This window comes from Dama dama, chromosome 12 (genome assembly GCF_033118175.1).
Source record: "Dama dama isolate Ldn47 chromosome 12, ASM3311817v1, whole genome shotgun sequence".
Taxonomy (NCBI): Eukaryota; Metazoa; Chordata; class Mammalia; order Artiodactyla; family Cervidae; genus Dama; species Dama dama.
The window spans coordinates 35422032-35441749 of NC_083692.1; the positions used below are offsets into that span (position 1 = coordinate 35422032).

Consider the following 19718-nt stretch of genomic DNA (forward strand, 5'->3'; position numbering starts at 1 on the left):
AATGCCACATCTCCATCCACATCTCATTTGGGATTTACTTAATCAGGATCCCCTGCTTTACCTGGGATTACACCTGGGTAAAACCAGGACTATTAGGTAGCAGGGAATGAGTCAGGTAGGCAGCCATCAATTTGCCCTTGGGCTACTGGATTCTAGAATTGTGAGGTATTAAGAAAACCTTTAAAGATAAAATGAAAGAAAACTGGGTAGAACCAGAGCTTTTTCAAAAATGAAAAACGAAATGGGATGAAGTGAAAATATGAAGGCCTGTCCCCCTCTTGACAACTCTAAAGGATCATCCCAGCTCAGAATCCCTGTAGGGTAGACTGAGGCATGGATGCACCACTTCTCTCTGCCCAGTTGGGTACTTTCTTGTCTTCACAGCTGTTGAGAAAAAGGGCATATACTTCCTCATAAACCTCCTGCATTCTGATCTCTTTGCCTCCTGGGGAACACAACCTGTGCCAATAGATTATTTGAGAAGATGGTACTGGAGAAACAGTAACAGATCAAATAATATTTTGGTTTTTTATAAAATGAAGTGGTCTGAGCATATCCAAGTTTTGAAATTATATTAATCTTTGACCTTCCTGGTAATGAAGAAGGGCAGAAAGGCATGGTTGATAGAGTATTGACAATGGAATTTTCAAATAAAAACCTACTTTTTTCCTTCTACAAATCTGGAGATTTCATAAAACCAAAAGACCCCACAGGAAGATTGATGTTGGTATAAATTACTGATCTGATAGTGTGAAGTATAGTTTAGAAAGATAAAATAGTTAAAAGAAGTCCAAAAGTTCATATGTATGTAAACTTTGCTTTTCTTATTTCCTGAATATATTATGTTTCCTTAAGTAAGACAATAGGAGAATGATTTTTTTTGTAGTATCCATTGGTTTTTATCAAACTCTAGAAGAGAGAGGTTAATTTTGTGGTAATATTTACTCCTGATTTCTTTTTAAAAATATAGTTTCAAATATTGAAAACTGGGAGGCTCTAATGCAGTATTAACATTACCACATATTTCTTTTTCCTTTAAGTCCATTGTACAATGGACTTAACAATAAATTGCCCCAATTAAATTACATGTAAAGACAAGTAACTCTTAGAATATTTATTAAATCAGTGATTTACAAGAAGGACATTGATGAATAAAGGTAAAATTTTTCACTCATACTTAACATGAAACTTTTAAATGTGTAAGGTTTACGTTCAAATTCATTTCTTTAAAAAAGTATCTGCCCATTTAAGATTATATCATAGTGTGCGAAGCACTGGTGAGAGTTATGTCACCAGAAATTCTCAGCGTACTGATTTCCCCAAAATTTTTCACCCGATGATTATACTGCAACAAGTGAGCATCATTGACTGCAACCTTGAAATGGTCAGGTTCAACCAGCACTTGTATCTGAAATGACACATACACAAAACTGTTAGAAATGCCCATTCCTTTTAAAACCAGTCTAGCCTAAGCACTGGATGTCAAAAATTTCATCTTTCTGATCCTTTGTAGAACGAATTAAAGTCAGAAAAGGTAACCTTCCAGAAAAAAAAAAACTCCAAATTATTCAAAGATTTAAATGGAACAAAATGATAAGTTGTTAAAAGGGTATATAATTGAAGCCACAGAGGAAAAGATTAATCATTCCTCTACATAAAAACTTAAAGCTTTTGTATGGTCTCAAACACTGAAAGTAAAAACAAAAATGCTAAAGTAGGAATTCTCTGTTTAGAGAAGTGAATGTTATGAAGATGTATAATAACCAGTTTTGGCAAGAGTAAGAGAAACATAATCTCCCAGTAGTTAGAGGATGCATTAATTCTAACATTTTGGAAGCAGCACTTTGGCAATATCTTCATCTAAATCTTAAACATATTTTTTTTTTTTTAGTAAAATTACTCTTCTAGGAAGCAAAGATGTATTAGGACTAGTTATCACAGTATTTTAGTAAAATAAATAAAGCTTTCGAGGTTTTATCTGTTTGTAATATTTCCATACTCCAAATTTTCATCAGTAGGGTACTGGTTGAATTACTGCATCTCTAAGCAATGAAGTGTTATTAGGTGACAGTGTTCTGAGAAGGGAAATGTCCACCAGATGTAGAATACAGACCCTGTTGGTTCTGCCCCTGAGGAGCGGATGGTCCAGCTGTTTTATTGCCCACTGTATAGTCAACCCTAACCCAACACTGTGGACCTAATATTTGTTGAAGCCATGCTTGAAAATAAAAAATGTGTTGCTTGTCACAAGAAAACACTGGAAAGATACTCGTTTGTAACATTTGTGAGGATGGGGGAGGGGTAAAGGATGGAGAACTTTTTAGTTTAAAAAAAATCTATAAATTTTTCTTTTCATAAACAAGCATGAATTAATTTTAGAGTTTAAAAAATTTAGTTTTGATTGCCATGCTAACCTTATGGTTTTAAGGAATTAACTCTCAGCCCAGTTATATCATAAAGACTTTCTAGGGGACTTCCCTGGCAAGTAGTTAAGACTCCTTGCTTCCACTGCAGGGGGAGCAGATTTGCCCTACATGCCTCACATTATGGCCAAAAAAAGAGATTTTCTGCCTTTTAAATTAAAGATGCTATGTTTCTCATTTCCAGAAAATCTTAAACTCAGAGGGCTGGTAACAAGGACAATGGTGAGGTGCCTAAATGGAGTTGAGGAATGTGCCACTATTTCTGAGACCATTCCCCTGGGATGGGGAGCAGATGTACTGGTCAGGTGTCCCAGAACAACTGATGAAAATTAATTTCCAATGTGTTGTGGTTTAAGCTTGATTCCCCATGAGAAATAGACATTATCAATATATAATAGCAATAACTTACTTTGAAAGGTTTACCACTTTCAAATGGGAAAACCATTTGTCTTTCTTCCTTTCCCCAGTTATTATTCAGGTTTGAATTGCAAACAATGACTTTCCTGTTGTCCTCGTTGAAACGTGGGTTAAAGTGGAAGGCGATATCATTCCCTCTCTTGAAATCTAAAGCAAGTCTGTTTTAAATCAAAAGTCACAGTTAGTAAAATGATTCAAGTTGTACATTTGTATCAAGTGAAGAACATATACTTTTCTAAAGAGCAAATCATTTATAAAGTACAGGACACTTTTCTAAACAGAAAGCAAATAAACCATAGAATGGGTTCAAACTGGAAAGTATACTGGGCAAAGTACAGTAGATCTACCTCATGCATGGGATGTGTGTTCCAAGACCCCCAATGGATGGCTGAAACCATGAATAGTATCGAAATACCTTTTCCATCTGAACTGAACATTTATGCACTGGGGCCATAACTTCTACAGTTTGAGGTATGACCAAAAAAAAAAAAAAAAAAGCATGAGTTTCTTTTTCCTTTCTCACAATTTCATGGACAAAAGATCTGTACTTACTGTAGATCTTAGCAACCCCAGTGTATAATTGTTTTCTTTCCTTATTAAATTGAGCACTGTCCCCTTTTCACTTTAAGAGAGCCCTTTATAGCTTCTCTTTGGCATATGTGAATTGCCAGCATCACTACTCTTGCTTTTGGGGCCATTATTAGGTAAAATAAGGGTTATGTGGACACAAGCACCAGGGTACCATGACAGTGGATCTGATAACTAATAGACCAGATGTACAGTAGAAAAGGGTGGTTTCACAGCCTGGGCAGGATGGGGCTGGACAGCCATGCTGTCTGTGTACAATGTGGGCAACTTAAAACTTATGAATTATTTATTTCTGGAATTTTCCATTTAATATTTTCAGACTGTGATTGACCTTGGGTAACCGAGGCTGTGGAAAGCAAAACCTCAGATAAGGGCCACTACTATACTCGACATACTACCACAGTAAACAAGACAATATGTGTTAAGGTTTTAGCCTTGTTGTCTTTGGTTATATCTTATTCACCTGTATTTCCCTTTTTACTATCTCTACATATAAACGTGGTCAAGGTTTCCCTGCAGAGGTTTGGTGCCACTTTGAGGGCACTTTATACCTGACATTATGGAAATACAGCTACCTCTTTCTTGCCCTGACAGGTTACTTTCAACCCCTGTTAAAAGTAAACTAGACACATAAAGTGCTATCAAATCCCTGGCTTCCTCATAGTTAACTGGAAAACCTAATCCTAAAACAGCAAGAATGAGATAACATAGTTAATGTTCAGTATCCTGTTGCTGAGTTGTGAAGTCATAATAATAAATGTGTTAAACATTCTGTGATGTGCAGTGGGATTAATGGAAGTGCTGGATAAACTTTCTATCCTGTTCTGTCTCCTTGGATGTTAATACAAATACAAGCTCTCTGGCTGTTAAAGCACTACCCTTTCCACACCGTTTCTCAAAAGTGTGCTCCCTAGAGCACTAATATCAGAAGCAGCTGGTTCCGTTAAAAAAAAAAAGCAGCTCTTGTCTTAAAGCGAGGTCTGCATTCTAGACCTATTAACAATGATTCTTTGGGTGTTTTCATTCACCCAGTAACAGATACATCCAACTATCAACAATTAAATTCACAGGGGAAAAAAAATAAATAAATAAACTCATAGGGAAACAATCAATATAGTCAAATGGCAATAGAACTTGTATTTTACTTAATATGCAATGCTTGTACTTTCTCAGCAGTGAAAAGGTAATTGTCATCTCTACCACTTTAAGGATTTTTTTTTCCTTTCATGTGATTCCTCACATAGATTTTGCAGCCCAAAGCAATCCATTTCTCAGTTTACTACCACTTTAATCATTTCAACCAAAATTGGTTTTAACCTGCCACAGTCTCTAACCTTTCTAGTGGTGATGGTGGTGGTGGTGGTGATGTAGTTCCTAAGTCGTGTCCAACTCTTTGGGACCCCATGGACTGTAGCCTGCCAGGCTCCTCTGTCCATGGGATTTCCCAGGCAAGAATACTGGAGTAGGTAGCCATTTCCTCCTCCAGGAGATCTTGACTCAGGATTAGAACCTGTGTCTCCTGCTTGGCAGGCAGATTATTTACCACTGAGCCACCTGAGAAGCCCAACCTTTCTAGTGTGCTAGTCCTAAATAAAGCAAAGATGCCATTGTGGTTCTGCTTGACAGCAGCTGCCTCAGGAGAGCCGATATTACCCAATTATGAGTGCTGCCTGCACAGGATCAGGGCTGTGGGTCCTGTGTTATTTTGGGAGGAAAGGTGGATGAGGACACAGACAGAAGATATATGAGTATATGTTTTGTAACTTGCTGTGAGACCAGTTTTACTGTGTAGGGAAGTACTGTGCTGAGAGAAGCTGTCTAGGCTATGTGGAAGGAAGAACTAACTTAAGGTAGTGACTACCACGTAGAGCCAGAGGAGGCTGGCTGGAGGTGGAGTGAACTGGTTGGCTGAATGTCAAATGATCTGTTCAGAACCTGTCCACCTCCTGGTAACAGAGGAGGTTGCTCTCACTGATTCACCAGGATCAAAGTGACAGGCACTCACAGAGGCTGTTTACAGAATTAAATAAACCTGTGTACACAGCTTGAATTTGTACCTTTTGTGCATTGTCTATAAGACCCAGAAACAGATTAATTAATGGCTGTAGGAGTTTTAATGGTACCACCAACCTCAAGGACAGACAGACTGAAAAGCTTCAGGATAACCTTAGCCTGCTTGTATTATATGTAAATATAACCAGTGGTGATAACCAGAGTCTGGTCTCCCAACGCAGCTGTAAATCAGCATGGATTTTCCAAAGAGAGCTCAAAATCTTAGCCCCTTCTAGTTCACCTCAACCAAAGCAGTACCAATGGTGAAGACTGGTTTATTTTGATCAATTAATTGGACAAGTTAAAACTTTAACTTGTAAAGTTTTTTCAAACCTTTTAAGTAAATAGTGTCCACTCAGAAATAAAAGCAAAAATAAGTAAATAGTGTCCACTCAGAACACTGGGGTTCCCCATCTTGTCACTTATCATCTGTAGACCAGGCCAACAGTATGAACACGGAAATGGCAACCAAGCTCACAAATCTGAGAGTGCATCATAACTTTCACAGCTACAGGGAGATTGCACCACTATGAGGACAGGAGGTATAATATTTAAGCTCTCAGATCAACTAGGCATCTTTTTCTTTTTGACCCTAATTTTTGATGGGCTTTGTTTTTTAGACAATCTTGTGGCTCAGAGGTGGAGGGATATCCAAACATTACATCACAAAGGGTCTACTTTCCTTTAATTCTAAGGCTTTCCCTGCTAGGAAGAACCAACAGAACGGGTTTTTCTGCTCTTCCTCTTTGTCCTCACAAATTTTTATTCTGGTTCTGGGAAAAACACAAGACTTAGCAAGGGATTTGTCCTCTTGGTGAGACTGTGTATTGATTTATGGGAAAATCACAAACTATGGTATAGCCGAGATTCTAAATGTAATTTTTAAAATTCTATTAAAATTTAAAACAGATCACCCTTTATTCCAAAAACCAATCAATCAATATGTTAGACTTGCTAATTTTGCTCTTTACCTGTTCGCATTGGGCTTTACTGTACCCAGGATTGTTATCAGCATGCGAGGCATGATTCCTCCAGGAAAAGGCAGGTCATAAGGCACATTCTGGGAATAAAAAAATACCCATATATCAATAAAGAATCATGTTCCGGGGGACTTCCCTGGCAGCCCAGTGGTTAAGATGCCATGCTTTTGCTGCAGGGGGTGTGAGTTCACCCTAGTTCACCCCAGCCAGTAAACTAAGATCCCACATGCCATGCAGCTACCCACCCACCCCCAAAAAAGAGTCATGTTTTCTTGAGGGAAGAAAGAAAAAGACATTGCTAGAGTTTAACCACTATTAATATATGTGAATAACATGTAACCCTACTTTAAGCCATCTTTTTAGACTCTCAGGCCACCTTGTCCAGGGCCGGAAGAGAGATGGCTCCCTATACAACTATAACCACAATAATCAAGAAAAAGGCCATCAGTTAATTAGTGCCAAAGACAGAACATGTTTCCTTCTGGAGACTGTATCTCTCATGATAAGGACCATCCTAATCTATAAGTCATCGGAAAGGCTTAAGCTAGACCTTGCAATCAACATTAACATTTCTATACCACTCTTAAGATCCTTGCCATATGACATGTTCGTCCTAGTGGTTCTGCTCCCTGCAGGCAAACACCGTGGCACCTTCTAGGCCTCTGAGGTGTTCTTATGTTTAATTCACACAGGCCCTATGTGGTGCTTTAAAGGTGGCAAGTACTCAATGTTTGTCGAATGGGAACTTTCCAGTTAATACCTTCCCCAGTTCATTCAACAAATATTTACTGACCGTCTACGTTCAAGGTGTTATAAATATTTCCACTGCTCTATCTTGGCTTCTTCTCTTTTTCCTTTAAGATTGTTTTCCCCTGGGTTCAACCATTGCCCAAGTCTTTCTCTCTCTAGCTCTGATCTGATCTGTATTAGTCCTGTGCTTCTTCCCATCTGGCTTTGCTACTGGTGCCACAAATCCAACCAGTGTGAACTGCAGTGGTGTCCCCTGCCCCTCCACGATCTGACCCCCTTCCTGAGTTCCTGGTTTGGGCTGACCCTTGGCTGGCATTCTCCTTGTCCAGTCTTGAAAAGCCAGAGTCGTTCCTTGACTCTTTGTTGGTGGTGTTTAGTCACAAAGTCACATCTGACTCTGTAACCTGCCACGCTCCTCTCTCCATGGGATTTCTTAGGCAAGAATACTGGAGTGGATTACCATTTCCTTCTCCAGGGGACCTTCCCCACCCAGGGATCGAACCCGTGTCTCCTGAATTGGCAGGCGGATTCTTTGCCACTGTTAAAGTGCTGCACTCAATATGTCAGCAAATTTGGAAAACTAAGCAATGACCACAGGACTGGAAAAGGAAAGTTTTCATCCCAATTCCAAAGACAGGTAATGTCAAAGAATGTTCAAACTACCATACAGTTGTACTCTTTTCACATGCTAGCAAGGAAATGCTCAAAATCCTTCAAGCGAGGCTTCAACAGTATGTGAACTAAGAACTTCCAGATGTAGAAGCTGAATTTAGAAAAGAGGAACAAGAAATCAAATTGCCAATATCTGTGAATCATAGAAAATGTAAGAGAATTCCAGAAAAATGTCCACTTCTGCTTTATTTGACTGTGTGAAAGCCTTTGACTGTGGATCACAACAAACTGTGGAAAATTCTTAAGAGATGGGAATACCAGGCCACCTTACCTGCCTTCTGAGCAATCTGTATTTAGGTCAAGAAGCAATGGTTAGAACTGGACATGGAACAATGAACTGGTTCAAAATTGCAAAACAACTGGTTCAAAATTGCAAAACAACTGGTTCAAAATTGCAAGAGGAGTATGTCAACGCTGCATATTGTGACCCTGCTTATTTAACTTCTGTGCAGAGTACATCATGTGAAATGCTGGACTGAATGAAGATTGTTAGGAGAAATAACAACCTCAGATCCACAGATGATACCACTCTAATGGCAGAGAGTGAAGAGGAACTAAAGAGCCTCTTGATAAGGATGAAAGAGGAAAGTGAAAAAGCTGGCTAAAACTCAACAATCAAAAAAACTAAATCATAGCATCTGGTCCCATCACTTCATGGCAAATAGATGAGGAAAAAGTGAGAAACAGTGGCATATTTTATTTTCTTGGACTCCAAAATCACTGCAGACAGTGACTGCAGTCACAAAATTAGAAGACCCTTGCTCTTTGGAAGAAAAGCTATGACAAACCTAGACAGCGTATTAAAAAGCAGAGACATCACTTTGATTCCAAAGGTCTGTATAGTCAAAGCTGTGGGTTTTGCAGCAGTGATATATGGATGTGAGAGTTGGACCATAAAGAAAGCTGAGCAGCAAAGAATTGATGCTTTTGAATTTTTGGTGCTGGAGAAGACTCTTGAGAGTCCCTGGGACAGCAAGGAGACCAAACCAGTGAATCCTAAAGGAAATCAACCCTGAATATTCATTGGAAGGACTGATACTGAAGCTGACATTCCAGTACTTTGGCCACCTGATGTGAACAGCCTACTCATTAGAAAAGACCCTGATGCTGGGAAAGATTGAGGGCAGGAGGAGAAGGGGGCGACAAGGGATGAGATGGTTGGATGGCATCAAGGACTCAATGAACATGAGTTTGAGAAAATCCCAAGAGATAGAGAAGGACAAGGGAAGCCTGGTGTGCTGCAGTCCATGGGGTCACAAAGAGTCAGACTTGAGTTAGTGACTGAACAAAAACAACAATACTTAACCACTAGATTCTGGGGTTCCTCCTCTTCAATCTCTTTCCCACTGCCTCTTCCTTCCAAAATTTCCATATTCCTGTCTCAACTGACTACCTGTGTGTGGTCCAGATCCTGTGTATCGGCTCTCATGCACCCAATGCTGTCCCTCTGCTCTCCTCTAAGCTGACCAATAAGCAGAGCAAATACTCCCTGCTCCATCACACTCCTGAAAGGGGCTGATCTCACACTGCTATTGAACGCTTTTCTCAGATATGTATCTTTTCTCACAGCTAGACTGTTTGGAGATGTGTCTGGAGCTCCCAGAGTTGGGTCTTATGGTTAGAATTCATTTATTAAAATGAATTTTAATATAAATGAAAATTCAATCCTTAGATCACAAAATTATCTTTAGAAGGTTTTTAAACACCAGATTACTGTGGTTGCCCCAAGTTTCCCCTCTATGACCATGGGAAGGCTGTATAACCCTTTATTGCCCTATTTCCTTATTTGTAAAGTGGCAATAATAACAGTGTCTTACAGAGTGCGTATGGAGTTGAATGAGAGCATCCATGTAGAAGCACACAGCTGGCACATGTTATATATCCAGTGTTTATCAGTAATAATAACAACCATTACTATGATCTTAACTTGATTTATATTAAACCTGCCTTACAGATGCCTTCAAAACACACATTAGCTTCTCTTTAAACTAACAGTACATAACTAAACACGGGAAACTAACTTTTCAATTGAACCAACATACACTGTGCCTGGTCCTTGAAAAATGGCTCTAAGTAGTGAGTTTCAAGCTTCAGGTCTCCCAAAGCCCTCTGCAGGTCAGTGCCCAGAGCCAGCTTCCAGTCAGAGCACTACAAAGTGATGACACTACCGCTCCAGACAATTGCCATTTTCTCTTTCTTTTTTTTAAAAATATTTATTGATTTGGCTGTGCTGGGTCTTAGTTTTGGCATGTGGGATCTAGTTCCCTGATCAGGGGTCAAACCCAGGCCCCCTGCACTGGGAGCATGGAGTCTTAGCCACTGGACTGCTAGGGAGTCCCAGCCATGTTCTTTATTAACTTGGTCCTGAACACACTGTAGCTTACTAAATGATTCACTCCATCTTACCAGGGGTCCAGAAGGGACGCCATAGGGGCTGGCAGCAGGGTAGGCTCCAGGGGCACTTGGCTGTGCGGGAGGCGGGTAGGCCCCAGGTCCAGGGTAGGCACCCGGTGCAGTTGGTCCAGGGTAAGCAGGTGCTGTTGGGCCAGGGTAGGCCCCAGGAGGTCCCTGTCCAGGGTAGGCCCCAGGAGGTCCCTGTCCAGGGTAGGCCCCAGGAGGTCCCTGTCCAGGGTAGGCCCCAGGAGGTCCCTGTCCAGGGTAGGCCCCAGGAGGTCCTTGTCCAGGGTAGGCCCCAGGAGGTCCTTGTCCAGGGTAGGCCCCAGGATAGGCCGCTCCTGGGTAGCCCCCTGCCCCAGCAGGCTGGTTTCCCCATGAACCAGGCCAACCTTGAGGGTTTGGTTTTCCAGGCCCAGATAAGGCATCATTAAGCTGAAAAAAAAAGACATTAAAAAAATTATAGGATGAAAAACAATCACAACAGTATTTTCAGGAATATGTGATCTAAGAATTAGAGGGATTTGGTGAAGATATGAAATTCATATCAATAATGTTTTTCCTACCTTTTAGTTTTGAGTTCCTAAGACTTAAAATTCAACTATGGGATTATACATGCTTTATCACTTTACTCTTGCCTCCCATCATCTCAGATCATTGAGGGTTGCCTTTTTGTAATTTGCTAAAGTCAGGAGCTAGCCATCCTCTATGTAAAAGCACATACTTTCTAACTGACATGAAAAAAAAAATAGTCACAAAACTCAGTATACTCTTTGGCTGCAAAACCTTCCACCGAGCTGGCCCTGGTTGCGTTGGCCTTCCCTTTGCGGCATGTCTACTGCACTTCGGGTACACCAGGGAAGTTACCACTTGGTGGCATCCAGGCTAGTACCAGAGAGGCTGCCTGGTACACAGGGAGGAGCCTGCGATGTGGAGTCAGATGATGTGGTTTAAAATCCAGTGCTATCCATCAAGAAATCCAGTGTTATCCATCAAGAGCTCCAGTTTCGGAGCCATCATGTCACCTGTATAGGACTTAGTGTCTGCTTGTAAAATGGGGATAATCTCTATTTCATATGATTGTGGTGACAAACAAGTGAGGCAGCATTTGTGACGGCCCTTTACAGACTGCAAGACTCTGTGTCAGTGTTGGATTGTGTCCTTTCTCTCCAGGGAGAGACTGCTTTCTCCCTGCCTGTTTTCTACAGCACACTGCCAGGTGGTACACGGAAGATGCCCAGTAAAGACTTCTACGTTGACTGAATATGATCTGCCACGATTGTCTTTGATGCATCGGGAACACAACCCTAGATCTGGTGTTGGGGCAACACAGTGAGGCTGTGAAGGGAGCCCATGTGGCCTGGGGGAGGGGGAGAGAATCAGAGGGCTCCATGATGATGGAAAGCAAACGGGATTTAGAAAACAAACCTGAGCAGAGCTCGTTGTGGCTGTAGGTGACGTGAGTCATTCCATTAAGGAATTTGGGAATACATAAGCATACTAATAGGAATTTGTTTTGGCTGCTTCTTACTCCAGCATTTGGGAAGGGAGAAGGAGTTGAGGGCACTTTAGGATTAAAAAAAAAAAAAATGAGGTTGCTCAAAATGAACCACACTGCCCTTTGCTCAGTTGGCTTCTCAGTTCCTGCCGGCAGAATCCACCAGCTTCTGTCCTAGGCCTTTGGTAAAGGAGTTACTGTTAGTGAGGCCTCTCTCTCTGCCTGGCCTTCTTCCCAAACCTGTTGCTGGAAAAACAAGACTCCACCTAACAAGCCCTTATTGGACAGATGAGGCCAGAGGAAGCCACGTGGTGGGAGAGTTAAGCAGGGAACTTGAGTGGTTAAAAAACAAACAACAAAAAATAAAACCCTCATCCTGCATGAATGTATATATATTAAGGTAGGTAAACAGACATAAAACACTTACCGAAAAACCGTCTGCCATTTTCCTGAAAGGAGAAAAAAAAACATAGGGGTTATCATTTGATCCTAAAAGATTTCACTGATTTCAAACAGCTCATTGTGCAGGTCAAGTCAATATACAGGCATTCTCCTAACACAAACAAGTCTGTTCTCCAAATATGCCAAAATCAATAGCGGGGAACCATAAAAATGTCTCAAAGGGTGAGGATGCTCTCCACCTGAATCACCAGGCCCTATTTAACTCATAACTGAACTCTAATCACACTAGCTTGTGGCTGAATCCTGGAAGTAACAGTCCATACAATGCAAGTGGGAGAGCAAGGAGTATAATACTCTGCCGTTTCCTAGGTAACAAATGTAAGCAGTCCTGGTTTGTCTTTGGTTCTCCTTCACCTTCCTTCCTGTGCTCTTTTTTTCCACCACCTCATAAAAAGTGTTCATCAAATGAATCTTGCCCATCTCTCCTCTGGTTCCCACTGACAGCCCCACACCCTCTTCTGGGTTTTAGGAGGAGGCTATTGGTTCTTCCTCCTAGTGTTTGAAAGACAGTCTCTGCCTTGCCCACCCCAATGCCCAAGCCATAGCTGCTGCTGATGACTTATTTCTTCATTTGCACAAATTTGTGCCTGTTCTGCGCCAGGCACTGGGCGGGCTCAGGTCTGGGTTTGAAGATGGAATTGGCCAAGATCTATCATCAAAGGGTCAGAGGCCAGAAAGGGTCACAAGTAATGGGCGCTGTGAGCCAGACTATGTGCTACGGCAAGTCACAACTGAAAAGATGACTTCTAACAGGAACAGTGTTGAGCTAAACCTTGAAAGAAAGGTGAGACTGGGGATATGAAGCAATAGCGAAGAAAGGCGAGCACAAGATGTAATTTTTTTTTAAGGTGTTTGTTATTCCAAATGAAAATATCTGGCAGTATAAAAAATCAAGTTTTTTTTTTTGAAAAAAAAAGACAATTTGGAGGAAAATATTTTGGGGTAGTATGCTACCAAAGAGAGTTGGCCTTGCCCAAAGCTGCCTCAGTGGGTGGCCATGAGACCATCATTCCTGCTTCGCTGGCTCCTCCCTCAGTGCCAGTTCCCAACAAACAAGATGTTTGACACTTGCTCCCGGAGCTGGTGCTCTGGCGGTGAGGAGAGGAGGGCAGCTTGGGACTCCTCAGGCCTGGGTTCTTTTCTCCACCGCGGATCACCTGTGCTATGGTCAAAGTTACCTGGATCTTCAATAATCAGAATCTTTTTCCTTAAGTTATCTACATGTGTGTGCTAAGTCACTTCAGTCATGTCGGACTCTTTGCTACCCTATGGACCCTAGCCCACCAGGCTCCTCTGTCCATAGGATTCTCCAGGCCATGCCCTCCTCCAGGGGATCTTCCTGACCCAGGGATCAAACCCATATCTCTTACATCTCCTGCACTGGCTGGTGGGTTCTTTACCACCAGCACCATCTGGGAAGCTGTAAGTTGCCTACTTGTTAAAGTTATTCAATTATTCTAAGAAATGATCCATTAAATGGTGGCTACTTGATAGGTCCTAAAGATGCAAAATACTAGAGTTTTTGGTAAAACAAAAACAGACAAAAAGTCCTCCTAGAACTTAATGTATGCTTCATTTATACACCAGATATTTTATCTTACTCTGCTGTTACTTATAATACAGTTCAATATTACCTTCCATTATTTTTTTGTTTTTGCACGTCTCTTTTTAAATTTGGATACACTCAGGTTATTACTGTGCCTGTCTTCCAATTTGGAAACTGCAGGTGATCTAATTGGGAAGTCACAGTGACTCTCCCAGGGCTTGTTTCATTGCATTTAGTATATAATATTCGACTCTTTAATGTGAAAGTCGGTGCTCCTCTGTACTTCCTTCCCCAAAAGACTGCCACTGCCTAGAGAAGTATGCTGCTACCACAAGAGGAACTTAAGGGTTGTTACAGTGGCTTGCCTGGCCATCCAGTGGTTAAGACTTCCCCTTCCAATGCAGGGGGAGCAGGTTCAATCCCTGGTTGAGGAACTAAGATCCCACATGCCTGGTGGCCAAAAAACCAAAACATAAAATAATATTGTAACAAATTCAATAAAAATTTTAAAAACAGCTTTAAGAGTTCTTACAGAAAAGGGAAAGAAAGGACATTTCTTTCTTTCTTTCTTTTATTTTTGGCTATGCCGTGAGGCATGTGGGATCTTAGTTCCCAACCAGGGATGGAACCCGTACCCCCTGCAGTGGAAGCACAGGGCCTTAACCACTGGACTGCCAGTGAAATCCTTTGAAAGGATATTTCTTAAGTCAAGAAATAAAGCTTCTCACTTTGGACGCCAGAAAGAAACAATTTTGGACTTCACCCTGGGCAGAAAGTTTAGTTCCTTTGATTACACAAATTCTTCCATTCCTGAGCAACACAGCAACATAGTAAAGACTCAGCAATAACTTTGTGTTTTGACTTATTTTAAATATCCCCATTGTGCTGGGGCTTACCCCTGACCTCGGAGTCACTGACATTTCAGGTGGGATACTTCATAGGGAGGGGCTCTTCTATGCATCATGTGCTTCCCTGGCTTCAACACCCAAGATGACAGCAACCCCCCACCCCCCCAGCCCCTGCATTGTGCTAACCTAGAAGGTCTTAAGATGTTTCCAAATAACCCTGGGGAAGCAAGAGGAGGGCAAAGTTGTGCCTGGTTTGAGAACCACTGGCCTGAGCTAATGAGGATATGTATCCTCACATAAAAGTACCCATTCAGGTCAATAAAAAACAGAAAGGTAGTTTCAGTTGTTAAAACTAGCTAAAGCTGTACCACTAGCCTCATAAAGTGTCATTAATATGTGTGCTTAGTCGTTCAGTCATGTCTGACTCTTTGCGACCCCATGGACTGTAGCCCACCAGGCTCTTCTGTCCATGGGGATTCTCCAGGCAAGAATACTGGAGTGGGTTGCCACTCCCTCCTCCAGGGGCTCTTCCCAACACAAGGATCAAACCCAGGTCTTCCACATTACAGGCTGAGCCGCCAGGGAAGCCCATCTTATTAATATAAATCCAATTAAACTTAGATATGTTTAAAGGCTGATCACAACCAGAAACTCATGCAAGACAGCTAGCCCCAAATGTAACATTTATTCTTTTCAAAGTCTCTGTTCAAACATATTCAGTTTATTTTGGATTGGAGTTGAGGGGGTTGCTGTCTCCCTCTCTCATGGGTCTTTTGACCCAGGGATTGGACCTGGGTCTCCTGTATTGCAAGCAGATCCTTTACCATCCGAGCCACCTGGGAAGCCCCATTTTCCAACTAGACCAAAACAACTGGAGAAACAAGGCAGATTCCACTATTTCTGCTGTTTCAGGTAACACCAAGGATGGCAGTTTGGATTGTGCTGGGACACATTAGAAGCCCATTAGAAGAATGACACCCTGTATTTGTGTGATGTTTTCAGTTTATAAAGCACTTTCACATACTTTTCTTATTTTGATTCTGATAATAATCTTATGAGATTGACAGGGAAAAGTTAGTATCCTTACTTCAAAGGTGAGGAAACTGAGTCTCAGAGAGTTAATATGGTGGCCCAAAGTCATTGTCATTGGCAGGCAGGGACCTGAGTCCAAACAGCCTGACTCCTAATTCTGACTGATTTTATACTAGTAGCAAACCTCACACTTTGACATTTTAAAGTATAGTCCTTGGAAAGTATTAGTTACTTCATTTAGAAATTAATTCTGTGGCTTACTCATTCGGAACTGCATAAACATGCTGAAATCGTAAACAAAAAAGAGATCATGCTTTTGTCAGAAACTAGCTGGGTGACTCATTCAGTGTGCAGTGATACTGAATACAAGAATGCCATTTTGCACAGTCACTTAGCTAATTATAACCACATTTAAACTGATAAAGCTTACTTTCCTAAAAGTTGGGTATGCATTGTTTTGATTATATCAACTCCCAACCATCAGATCTCTGATGGAAAGGTTTCTAACCAATGTTCTTTTTAAATCAAGGTTAGCAACCTTAGAACTTAAAAGGAGAACCAAAAAACAATTTTAAAAAATCTATTTAGATAAACATCTTCCTACTTGCCTGGAAAGTTTCTTTCTTTTTAGATGAGTAGCTTATATAAAGAGATAATCAAATGTGGGGGGAAAAAAAAAACTTCCCACTGTACAGATACTATAGGTATGTGAACTCTGGCATTCCCAGAATCAGAGAATTTTGAAGTCAGATAAGAAACACTACATCAAAGGCAAAAGCATTTAAAAAATACTATCTGAATCCTCACATTTGGAAAAACCTACAGGAATTAGTTCAGTATCACTTTGGAACAAGGAATTTAAACATGAGTCAGAATGCAGGCCACTTTTAATCTGCTGCTAATTGCAGCTTTGCCCTTTAATAAAGAGTTGCTATCCACTGTACTATGTTATTCTAGACCCATGTAGCAATTAATTCAGTTGCCTGGATTCCCAGGAGGACTTCTGAAATTTCTGCCCACAAAGGGCCCCAACTTTTATAAAAGCTGTAAGGGAAGTAGATCATAAACTATTTCCTCAGAACCACAAGCACTGCCCACACTCCTCTCCAAAGAACACAGGAGAGGCTGTCTACTTCCTGGTCTTAGTGAAACATGGAACAAGGCTTGAGAAATGCTCATTTGCAAAGCCAAATTCAGAGATGCTAGTTAGGATAAAGGAAACTGGTCCTTTCCTAGGATTTCTTTTTCATCACAGTTCCTCAGCCATAAGGAAGTTAAAGTTACTTTGTACCTCTCAGTTACTGATTCCCCCCCCCCCCCCCCCATATGGAAAAGCGGAATATCAGTCAAGAGAAAACACATGATACTTAGTCAGCGGCAAACTGGAATTACTGCCCTGGCAGGCTTACCACTCAGAATTTAATGAGAAGAATCCATTCAGGCACCAGACACAAAATGTTAACTAGCTGTCCTCAGCAGAAGCCTCTGTCCCAAACTAACAGGAAAAGGAGGCTAAGTTTTTGATCAGTTACCATGAGTCTCAGGTACAAGAAGTTCACAAGCCAACTGGTATTTTAGGTAACATAAGCACTTCAAATTTTACTATATGAATATAGATCTCTATTAGGGATAAGAATTTGAGTCTGACTGAAGAGAGTTCTAGGCAAACAGTATCTAAATCATAGGCGAGACCAATAAGGGCCTTTTGACCTCACTAGCAATAAGTAAAAAGTCTTTTTATAAAGCTCTTCTGCATATTTGTAGCATAGCAAAATATCATTGACTAAAGACCTCTCAACACAACGAGACTAACCTACTACATTTAAAAAATGAGCTTTGGGGGTCAATCTATCAAACAGTGCTCCTCCTCTGCTGCTTACATACCTTGATGAGGCATCCACCTAGTATTTCTAAGCTCAAAACATTCAAGACCCATCATCAAACTTCTCCCCAGAATATGGAGAGAATGCTGATTTTAAGCAAAAAAAAAACCCCACATGATTAATTTAGGCAGCTTCGATTTCCCATAGATTAAGGGTGAGGCACAGTCATCAAAGGGATGGATGACACGACTCTAGGGATTCAAAGACAATGTCTGCAAAGGACATTCTTGTGGGACAATGAATTTTATTATTGAACTTTTATGGAAACACTCCTAGCATGAAAGATCAACTTTGTAAACTTGGGGCAAATGAGTCAGAATTTTGGAAGTTGGTGAAACATTTTTCTCATGCTCTGTGCCAAGTGGTCAATTCTTATTGCCACCATTTTCTGCAGAACGAAATAAGCCTCTCTTCCATTCCTTTTCCAGAATCCTAGAAACAGACTGGGTCATTGAAGTCAACCCGTCCTCATTGTCCAGCAACCCAACTCCCAGGAGTCACTTTACAAATATTCCAGGTATCTGAAATCAGGATCGCTAAGGGCAGGAAATGAAGCCTAAGGCACAACCTCAACCCCAGTGTCCCAGAGCTCCTACTCTTCAAAGCGCAGGCATGTTAGTGCTTTGATATAAGCAACTCACAATTTAGAATAAATCCCCAAACATGTTTTAAAAGCACCCTCTTCCCACCTCAACTAGGGCTCTGCACACTCGGACCAACATTTAATTCTGCCACACCCCACATGTCCCCAGCACAGGTCTGAGATCACTAATGCTCAAATCTGGACTGGGATTTGCAAAAACTGAGGGTGTGTGGTCTTTGCCAAGCCGGACACATGCCCACTCAGCCTTGGGGCAGCACCATTTTCTGCGAGATCAGCATCCAGAGAGCGGCTGCAGCCCCGGACGCTGTTGGCCTGCAGCAGAACTCATCCCCATCCCACAGCCAAGCTAACAGTCGAGGAACCGCCCACAGAGTGCCGGGGCAGTCTCCACCGTGGACCGAGGTAGGGGCACCTGGTTCCCCCCACCCAGCTGGAGCAGGCAGCTGGGAAGATGCGCGTCCACTGCGCATCACGGGCCGCCCGGGGCGCCGGGCGCAAAGCCCGGGCTGAACCTCCCAGTCGCCGCAAAGGGTGACACACCCGTCCGCCGCGAGGAAATTCAGGTGAGTCTTTGTAACTCGTTGCTAACTTTCCCTGAGTCTCAGACTCCTCTCTTGAGGGCTGGAAGCCAAGGAACCTGGGCCCAGAACGCGCGGTTCCCCGGGGAAGCCGAGCCCCCTTCTCCGGCTCCCGCCCAGCCGGCAAAGGGGGCCGCGCACCGAGCAGCGCCCGGGGCCCTGGCCTTGCAGCAGGCGGGTGTGCGCCCCGGTCCCGGCGCCCCAACCACTTACCCGACGCCTCTGCACTGGCTCTCGCGCCGCGGGGGAGGCTCGGTCAGAGGTGGCGTGGTCCTGCCAGGGCGGCGGCCGGCTCTGCGCCTCAAATACGCCCGGCCCGGCACGCCTCTCCCGGGGCGGGGCCACACCCCGGCCGCCCCCGGCCTCTCGGTGCGAACTAGGCTGGGCTAGTCCTGGCCCCGCTGGACACCCGGGCGCCCTGGCGCTGCGGACCCAGGACGCAGAGGAGACGCCCGACCCAGGACAGCGGTGGGTGGGACCCGCGGCCTCCATCCCCTCAACGTCCAGTCGGGCCCCTCCGCAGCCGCCAGAGATTGGGTTCACCGCCCTCTCATTAGATTCACCTGCTGAGCCCTCAGACCAAGATAGGGACAGTCTGCGAAGCTTTTAGTGACAGGGAGGGTCCCGTCACGTTTTCTGAAATGCTGGGTGAGAAGCTCCATGTCTTGTTTTTATTCCCCTTCTGAACTGTGACGTGGGTACACACCTCTCAGACCAAGGAGCCCTAGGTTGTTCTGCTGTTTGCTTCCCACTGCCTCCTCAACATCTGCCCTGTGTTTGGTAGGTCCTCAGTAAACTGGTTAAATTTGTTTAGTAAATGAATGAAATAGTGAATCACTTCCTAGGAAGTCTATTTTCTCAAAGATTGGAAAGAGTCTTGATGGAGGGGAGAGTTAAATACAAATGTAGCTTTGAGAAAGGTAGGAATAAAATAAAATAAAGCTATGGCTCTAAGAAGGGCTTCGCTGGTAGCTCAGCTGGTAAAGAATCC

At 42.6% G+C, this 19718-nt stretch overlaps 1 protein-coding gene across 1 annotated transcript; it reads right to left on the reverse strand.

Moving 5' to 3' along the window:
• Positions 1–1099: 1099 nt before the first annotated feature.
• On the reverse strand, positions 1100–19072 carry LGALS3 (galectin 3). Its single transcript, XM_061157004.1, has 6 exons — positions 18941–19072; positions 12202–12223; positions 10289–10711; positions 6452–6540; positions 2833–2998; positions 1100–1408 (listed from the first exon to the last, which is right to left on the reverse strand). The coding sequence occupies exons 2-6, from the start codon at positions 12217–12219 to the stop codon at positions 1253–1255; spliced, it is 852 nt and encodes a 283-aa protein (XP_061012987.1). The 5' UTR covers positions 12220–12223; positions 18941–19072; the 3' UTR covers positions 1100–1252.
• Positions 19073–19718: the final 646 nt, after the last annotated feature.